The sequence below is a fragment of the Thermobia domestica genome, chromosome 12 (genome assembly GCF_964235325.1).
Source record: "Thermobia domestica chromosome 12, izTheDome1.hap1.1, whole genome shotgun sequence".
Classification (NCBI taxonomy): domain Eukaryota; kingdom Metazoa; phylum Arthropoda; class Insecta; order Zygentoma; family Lepismatidae; genus Thermobia; species Thermobia domestica.
Window position 1 is genome coordinate 202,615,613 of NC_137465.1, and position 9,964 is coordinate 202,625,576.

General features: G+C 35.0%; 1 protein-coding gene across 1 annotated transcript; it reads left to right on the plus strand.

Annotated features, from left to right (window-relative positions):
* The first annotated feature begins 5 nt into the window (after window positions 1-5).
* Window positions 6-578, plus strand: LOC145666241 (general transcription factor II-I repeat domain-containing protein 2-like). Its single transcript, XM_081733306.1, has one exon. It carries the CDS (start codon window positions 6-8, stop codon window positions 576-578), a length of 573 nt encoding a protein of 190 aa, XP_081589432.1.
* Window positions 579-9,964: the final 9,386 nt, after the last annotated feature.

Below are 9,964 nucleotides of genomic sequence, written 5' to 3' on the forward strand. Positions count from 1 at the left end.
TCAAAATGAAGCTATCCCTTTGGGCGCAGCAATTTGAAAACAAGATTTTGGTTCACTTCCCCAGCTTAGGCACCTTACAAGAATCCGGTAAACTTCTTGACTTGACTCATTACCGCAGTTTGCTGCTTAGCCTTAAGGACGAATTTGAAACCAGATTTCAGCACATAAAATGTTTGGAGATGAGTTTCAGGGTATTTGCCACCCCATTCTCTACAAACATTGAAGACGCTCCTTCTGATGTTCAGTTGGAACTTATAGACTTATTGTGCGACAGGGAATTTAAAGAAAAATTCCATCAGAAAAGCAATTTACAAGAGTTCTATAGGAATTTCCCTCGATGTCGATTTCCGCGACTGCATAGAAATGCTGCCAATATTATGTCAATGTTTGGTTCGACGTATGTGTGTGAGCAATTATTTTCAAAAATGCGAGTGACGAAATCAAACCAGAGAAGTTCGTTGTCCAACCATCACCTGGAATGTTTGTTACGTCTAAGCTGTATGCAAACAATATCAACTCGTATAGAGACACTTACGAAGAAATTGTGCGGTACATCTGCCTCAGAGAACAAGGCTTGAAGTAAAACACTTGTCAGTTACTAGTGTTTATAATGTATTTTCTTTTTTCTGTGTTTCTAACTTTATACACATTCGGCCTCTTTGTGCCTTTTTGTGTTCTGTTGGTTTGAATTTTGATTTGCTACTGTCAGACATTTGTCTCTTGTGGCGTTAAGATACTTGAGTACGCTTCGGCAAATGTGATTGCATTTTTCGAACTTTTGGGAATATGCAACAAGTGTTTTTCTTTTGGGACCTTTGTCTACGATCTCGGATTTGTGTGGTAAGTTATAAAAGCTATTACAATGTTTATATTTTGTAGCTTTGGGAATCTAATAAGTATAGAATTTTTGGATGATTTCTAATTGAATAATATATTTTCGAATAAAATCTACTCAAAAAATCTGATTTTAGAATTGTTCCTCATCTCTGTTTCTTTGCCTACATTAGCATCCAGTGGCAATTTACGACAGAACTCAAGCAGGTATTATGCATATTTCAAACACGATCTTATTATTATTATTATTATTATTATTATTATTATTATTATTATTATTATTATTATTATTATTATTATTATTATTTTCAACTTCACGTCGTTCTGCTATCAATCTAGCAACGAAAGGCGTTTACAACTTAGCAAACGTGAAGCGAGTGATAAGTTACAGACCGAGTGCTAATGTAATACAACGTCACGAATTGTGTAAGCAAGCTAAAAAGGCCTGAAACAATTCCTTTCCGATTTTTGCAGTCGTTTTTACATCTGTAAGCTGACATGTTTAATATTAGTTTCATTCTTTCTTTCTTGTTCATTTGTTAGTTACTTCAACTCTAACTGCGACCTCTATCATGAGTCTTTCTTGACCAAAAACCGTATCAATTTTATTTCCTGCAGTGTTTTCGCGTCACTGCTTTCGAAATGGGGAGGGGAAGAGCACACCTGCACATTTCACGCTTGCGTCTGCTCAATGCTTCAACATCGTGCGAATTTCTAACCAGGCTTGGCCGTAGGTTTTTTGCCATCATGTTTGGTTGGCAACACTTATCGGATGAAGTGGAAGGGGCGAAGCTACCAACACCTGTGCTTACCTGTTGTCTCCGCTCGTGCTCGCTCACGCTTCGGCTCCGGGAGCCAATTCATGGACAGGCCTGCAGTAGAACATCAGTGTACAGTGAACTGAGCAGACGGAGATAGTGTAATATGGGAGACCTCTTTGATTTTCAAAGAGGGTAAATTCTTGACGATGGATTGTATGGTGTTAGCGTGACGAAAGTGGTAAATATGAGGAGCGATGTGCAAGGTAACGACGACTTACAAAACTCACGTGAAAAAAACATCGGCGATGGGGAATAGTGGTCGGAAGAAAATCCTCAGTGACAGGTCTTGCCAAGTAATAAAGCGGATTATCACTCAGAAACGTCGTACGACTGGGGCAAATGAGCACCTCCAAAAGGCTATATCGACAATCACATTCCGCCGCGAGTTAAATGACATGAACATACAGAGTCAGGATAGACAGGTGAAACCGTTGATAAGAGTCTATTAGACTTTAGCACGAAATTGAACACCTCCGTGGCCTGCTCAGTCTCCGAATCTGAACATAATTGAACAACTTTGTTCCGTTTGGAGATTTTCGCCTACATCCTCTAACAGGAAACTGAGTCATGGACTGCATGCGGAATTATGTAATATTCCATTTGCTACCGTTCAACATCACTATGACTCAATTCCACATTAGGTCAGAGCTGTTCTGAGCAGGAAAAGTGGTCCAGCGCCATATTAACCTAATACGAAGCGCATCCAGAAAGTAACTTTCCCACGCGTGCCATAGCTAGGAAACCTTATGTTGCGCGAAGCGACTGCGCGCACGTGAAACAGTAAGGTCCTAGCATGTCGTATTTGCCAGCTGAACTTCCCTAGTACTCTTCCCTAGTACTCTTGGTAGTGGTTGAAGATTGACGTTCCTATTCCAGCTTCCGCCGCGTGTGAAGTGCGATCAGTGATGATGATACGGTTTAGTAGCTATGGGACGCGTGAGAAGTTACTCTCTGGGTGCGCTTCGTAAGTTGTACTTCCTTCAGATGTTTTTAGTACATTGAGAAGTATCTGTACATACATACCAGATTTTCTAACAACGCTGTCAACACTAAGAGTCAATTTAGCTAACTACATCTTTGACAGTGTAGCGGCAATCTTGAAACCAAGTAAACCACTACTCATGAAAGGGTCAGTTATCTTTCCCTTAATGCGGAACAATTTGGGCAAGTAACCTTTTTCCATAAATTATAATTCTCCTTCAACATGAACAATTTATTATATAAATAATTCAACATGAATATAACTTTAACAGTAACAAAATAAAGGTGCTAACAGAAACAACATTATTTAAACCAAATTAAACCCCTTCCCATTTTTGACTGGCAGTCCGGAGCTTATTCAACATTAGCATTCTACTTTTCCAATAGTCTAAATGGAATTTACAGATTATTCTTTTGGATGATTTCTTATATTAAATTACTCTTAAACTGAATTTAATTCCCCAAATATTTAACAATATATGATTACTATAGTGATCAAAGACATACCACTCACCAAAAACTTCCAGTAGATTGGCCAAAAAGAGAGAAAAATAATAGATTAAAATTTTGTACTTACAAATTCTCGCCGAGTGATATATCCCTGTTCACTTTACAAATTATTACACTTTACTTCCGTCCACCTTATTTATAGGAGCACTTTAGGCCAAAACCAAACCGAAATTACATTGTACTATTTTTCAATTTGACGAACAAAAATTTTAAGCTCCTACTCCTGCTTACCGCACGTTTCATTCTGATGGAAACACAATAGTTACGTGTAGATTACAAAAGATAGATGGCGTTTCAATCACTTCGAACAAACGAATATCAAAACCCTGACATTGACCTACAGACTCAATGTTTCCATACACAAGTTTATTTAACTAATCAGCTGATCGGAAAAGTCGAAAGTTCTTCGACTTTTTTTCTCTCAAGAACTTGCAGCGAAATGTCTCAACAGCCATCGAAACCACCGGTAGGCCCTACGCTATACCTAAAAAGACGCATCGCTGTGTTGGAGGAGTGAAGCAACATATGAACTATAGTGGATATGGGGCACCTTTTCGCCCATATTAATGAGACAGTTTGGCGATAATTTTGACATTTTAGCAGTTCTTAATACACGGCCGGTTGACAGTTTGAAGAATGGATACACTCTTTTTTCCACATAGTAATAACACAAAAGAAATACGATAATATATGCAACTGCGGCCGGAGGTTGTATAGGGAAAACAGAACATGACATATAACAAATGTTTTCCGGTGAAAGAAATGTTAATTGGACAAGCAGAATACAGAAAGACCTTTCAGAAATAAAATATGCAGATCACACACGTAGAACAATCTAACATAAAGTTGGATTCATTAATATGCATCACATGTAACGCGGCAGCTGATGAAGAATATTCTGGAATTTTGATCGTTGGAATGAGTGAAAAAAATTGTTGGAAACTTCGAGATCTTTTTTTACGGTTATTATCGTTGGAATAGGGGAAAGAACACTCTCGAAACTTATGGAAAGATTCAAGGATATAAAAATAACGATTTATTTACATGATCTGTACAACGTATAAGAGATAAGAAACGCAAGTACACTGTTCGAAGAAGATATTTTACTACTAGGAGAGACGGGAAGATTGGTAAGTACTAACTTTGTAGTTTTTACGTATTATACTTGTTTATTTTTTATATGGGAAAGGGACATATTGTAATTGTCGGGAGTATAAGGGGACGGAAGTGTTTGTTTTTATCGGAAAATGATTGCGGATTTTCAGGCATTGAAAATGATATGACTCGATGTACTTGTATGGAATTATAACTTGACTAAGATATAGTATAATGTAATATGTAGGGTAGAGGGAATCAACATTATTGATTGCACCGGATTTCAAACTAAGACTTTCCCACGTGGAGAACCATACGCTAAATATTTAGCTTGAAGTGTGAACTTGTTATTTATATATAGCTATGAATTGTGTATGACATAACAGGAAGTCAACAGAATCCGCATCGGGAATCGAACCAAGGCTTTTCCACGTGAAAAATCGTACGATAAACCTTTTGCTTAGCAGGTGTTGTTACTTATATGTAGCTATGAATTGTGTAAGACGTATAACTGTTATTTAGTAAGTATATGTTAAGAAGGAAGTTTTATTGGGTAGGGCGCCATGACACTGCCGGGATTTGAACGAGGGTTGTCCCAGGCGGAGAACCGTACGCTAATCCTTTTGCTTGCACTGTAGACTTTTTCAGTTATAAATGGTATATTTTTACTGTGTATGAACGAATTTATATTGGATAGGTAGTTAGCAGAATCTGCACCGCGAATCAAACCATGGCTTTCTCATATGCAAAGCCAATATGGTTGAGAACGAAGTGAAATTTCTCGAGTTGCTACTAGCCAAATTTCACAAGTTTCGTGGATACGAGTTTCTTCTTTTCTGGCTTGAGAGCAAAGCGAAAACACTTATTCTGGCATGAGTCTTATATACTCATCTACTTGAGACATTTTACAAGTAGGCAACGTTGAATGGCTAATGACTGTAAAAATGTTGAATTTGAAGAAAGTGGTAGGAAATGGAGAACCCCGAGAAAATCCACAGGTTGTTGTCCATCACAAATTGTCAAGCTCTGGAATTGAACTAATGGATCCTCGTGCCAAATGGATACACTCTACTAATGGACAAAAAAACTGTTTCCGTTCAAAGAAGTATTACGTACAGTGATAATTATGAATGTTGTCTAATATGTTTTTTGTAGGTTTTCGTGCTCAGGTTGTTAAATAAAACATTTTTTCTACTAACATTACAATGGATAAATGATGAAAGTGAATATGTATAAGAAATAATAAATATTAAATGGTCGTATAAAATAATCTCTAATATTAAAAGTTAAATAAAATTGAATTACTCGCACACAAATCGTGTTCAAAATCAATACATAAACTTTTCATCCACACCTATATCGCCCTGCTATAATGCAACTAGATAGTTCGTTCGTTTATTATAGTTTAAGTTGAATGCTTGTTCCGATGAAATTTCAAATACGTATTAACAGCCCAGATAAAGAAACATTTCGTCTTTTGAAAGTTCATGTATCGTTAATTTTAATACCAACAGATGTTTCGTGAAACTGTTGTTGTCCACCAGCACCACTACCCATGGAATTTTTGTCCATGACAATTGCACATGTTCTGAGATTGAACCATGTAATACAATTTTACAAACACTACCTGGTTCACTTTTCCAGTTTTAGCTACTGGTATAAGCATACAAACTCATCATCTGAGAAAAATAATCGTTATATTTGGTGGTCAACTTCAATCATGGATAGTCTCAGCTTGATTCAAGATTCTGTTTTCCTTAATTCTTTTGCACGCTGGGAGTTTTCAAGTTTATTTCACCTCAGCATGTTCTTATTTTCTTCATTATGTTTAAAGTTTCACATTAAATTTTAAAAAAGGTTCCAGCGAAAACATTTATTCCAACAAGAGTCTTATACAACCATCTAATGGCCCTATAATTTTGAATGCAAGTGTATAAAGCTGTAAAATTAAAACTGTAATCCGTAGATCATAGGTAGTTCTTGAAATCTATCCTTCTGGTCCTCTTAAACATTAGTTCAAAAAGAACAAAATAAAATTCGTGTAACCTGTGTATCAAATAGTATACTAAGAATCTCAAACAATTATTGATACTACTGTGGGATTATAAAATATTCTTCATCGCCTTCAAATCGTTCACCTCTGGCGCGTGATGGGTTCATGGTTAGATCTTAGCCCGCCAAGGGCTTATTATGTTTGGCACACAGCATGTAAGCAAGTTTTCAAATGATTCTGACATTTCCTCCCTGAGAAAACAATCCATTTCCAGTAAAAATTTTTTATTGTTTCCAAAGAAATCGTGAAGTAAATTAAACCTTCAATAAGGATTATTTAATAATAATTATAAGGTATGATCATAGCCTTGTAATGATTCTATTACAAGAGAATAAAGATCGGATAAGCTAATTAAGCCAATAAATAAATGTAGGAAATGGAAGTGCTAGGAGAAAAAAAAGATGTTGTCCACCACTAAGTTCACTTGGTTGATTTTAAATCACAAACATCAAAATCTCGTTCTACCACTGAGTCACCGTGCCCGCCCCCATATCCGACTATACTTCACTGTGGGTCTACAAGTTTCAAGATGTTACCATACAATATCTATTCTTTTAAAAATCACATACCAAGTAAGGGTCTGCACATCCTGAAATTTTGTTGTAGGGTGAATCCTGCACTAACAGTCACTGCGTTTAAGCATTATTGAAGTAACATTATTCTAGTTGCAATAAAACGACACGTAATTTTACAATATTGTCATCTATATTAGCAAAAGAGTACACTAACTTCTTTTTATAAGACATAAAGAGTACAAGAGCACTGTAACATCGAGTTTTCTACAGTATATCATGCATTTCTCTCCTACTGCAACCATAATTTTCTTAAGAAAGTGTTGAAATGTTTGTTGGGTTATAGAGTTTTAAATGTGGTCCGCGTCCAAAGAATCCCTCGCGTGGGTACGCCCTTAATGCAATCCGTTTTGTATACAAGATTATATGTTGTTTTTCATTTAAAGTAAATGATTAAAGAAAGGTTTTAAAGTCTTCATATCATTAACTAAACACAAGGTATCAAACTCAGTGCCTTCTGTTCAATTGACAACAGGTCATCATTCAGTTACCTTGTAATGTCTGTAAAAAATCTAAAAGTATTAAATACTTTCAGTTTCCTACCATATCCTTCGAAAACAATTATTTTTTCTTCTAATGCACTGCTTCTTAAACACTAGTTTCTTCATATAGCATACAAAGCAACTAAGATTATTTTTTCTAATATCAGTTTATTTATTTCTTTTAAAGAAAACATTACTCTCACTGACAATTCAGTTGCCAGTAATTCAGTATTTTAGCTCTAACTATTATTTACATGTGTCAGTCCAATGTTTGTAATCTATTAAATTCTTAATATTACAATACTACAAATTGATCCATTTATAAAATAATATAGTTAACAGTTCAATTCTCTGTAACCCTTTGTAATTTCTCAACTTACATCAAATTATTTAGCCCTAATATATATATGAGGATAAATATGTTCTTCTATTCATACACAATCAAATGCATATGCTACAGTGTCTCAGTGTTCATTTACAGAATTAAATAATTGTTTATCTTTCTCTAAAAACATTTCTATTATTTCTTTGATATAACAATCACACTCTGTAATGTATTCATATACCAGATTAAATTTTTTCTCCAAAGTATAAGTGTTCTTAATATTACAACCTTTAAAATGCTTCTTTAAATAAAGTTTATAGATTTTCTCTCTCATTTCACGTTTAATTATGATCGGCCACACCTTTTGTAATAATTCGTAATCATACTGCAGCAAACAGTTGTGATCTTTTTCATTTTTATTATGTTCAGAACATGCTTCACATAATAATACTGAATTTGGTGTGTACTCATTAAATAATTGTATAACACATGTATCACTAATACTTTCACTAGTATACTCGCACTCATTAGCTTCCACTTCAAAACAGTTAATATTTGAAACACTGTCATCATCACTTTCCGGGAGTATTTCATCATTATATCTATTATACCGTCTAAAATAATACACTTCTTCTATTTCTTGTGATGGATATATGATTCTCACTTTATCACGTAATTCATCTGGCAAATCGGGGTCAGACGGGTGAATTAACAGTATAGGTTTTTCGTTTTCACGCTGAATTTCTTTTTCTCTAGGTGAAATATAAAGAATATCTATGTTAGTCATTTTTCTGCTCTTCAGCAAAAACGAATCAAATAAATATTTTTTTCAAGTGTAATACATCTATTTATATACCTACAATAAAAGCTTCTGCGCATGTGAAAATCTTTTTTCCCTTACATTTAATAAAGTGTTCTATGCATTTTCCGTCTTATATTACAATCAAATACTATTTTATTCGAATTCTCTGTTTAATAATGTTTCAAAGCAATACAAAATAAATCCTTTCCAAGAAACAATTCGTTAATATAACATCATGATGTATGTTCTATTATTTTCCAAATATACTCCATAAACTTATATTCCATTATAATAAAATACATAAATGCAATCATATATATTTGTCTTATTGTTATTGGCAATATATTCTACACTCTAATTCAATATAAAAATCTTTTACTCACACTAAGGTTATTTTTAACGTACTTTCGTACATTCTTCTTGTACATTTTTACACCATATCAGTATATTTCCCAAAATCTTTTTCTAGTAAAATTTTTAATAGAGTGGGCCTGTATTCAAAGTCATACACAAGATGTCGAAAACGTTCAATAACGTTCCATGTAATCAAAAACAAATGTCCATGCTTTTTTCTGTAAATTGATAATAATTCCTTACGAACCTCCACTTTTGTTATGGTTTCTATAGCTTTCCGTTTAAGACATTCCGTATCCAACATCAAACAATCATGCTTTAACTGTCCACCTTCCAAAAAACCGCATGCAATACAAATATACAAATATCGTCTGGTTTCCAATATATTATACACTCTTTTATACAATCCAATGATGTACGTTCCACAGTACACTCACATGGTAACTTCAAAAATTCTTCCAACTCCCAATTCTGCACCGGGGAATTACTCACTGTTGGTGAAGGTGTAGGGGGATATTCTTCTATTTCGTTTCCAACATCAAGTAACGGAAACACTTCTGTTTCCAGTGGCGGAGATTGCGGACTCACCACCGGTTGGGATGTCCCCGATAAAGACGCCAATACATCCAAGTTGGCCTGGGGTAACTTCTGTTTCCAGTGGCGGAGCTTGCGGGCTCACCACCGGTTGGAATGAAAATTCTGTTCCCCGTAATACATCCAAGGTAGACGGAGTAACTTCTGTTTCCAGTGGTGGAAAGTGCAGAATCACCACCGGTTGGAATAAAACATCTGTTCCCTGCTAAGCTGACAATCCTGTAAAATCACTTTTACCTCTTGTACTAAGATCCAACGGTTTCAGTGAATCCATGTTTTAGAACCAATCTATAACTCCTTTTCACTAAAAAATACCGCTATATTTCAACAGCAAACAATTCAGGAAAATAAGGTTTGTTCTCCAGTGTTTCTATTAAGTTTTTTTTATTTCCTTCACCACCTTAAGACAATAAAAGAAATTAAGAATTAGTTATTTGCTGTATTACGTCTTCCAATTACAAAATATAAGTATAGTTTCCCTTTCAACTTCACTACTACATTTCGTCCTGGGTAATATATTCAAACAATCTCGGGTCTCTTT

Excerpts from the sequence above, each read along its gene's own strand:
- LOC145666241 (XM_081733306.1), top strand. The coding sequence starts at position 6 with ATGAAGCTATCCCTTTGGGCGCAGCAATTTGAAAACAAGATTTTGGTT.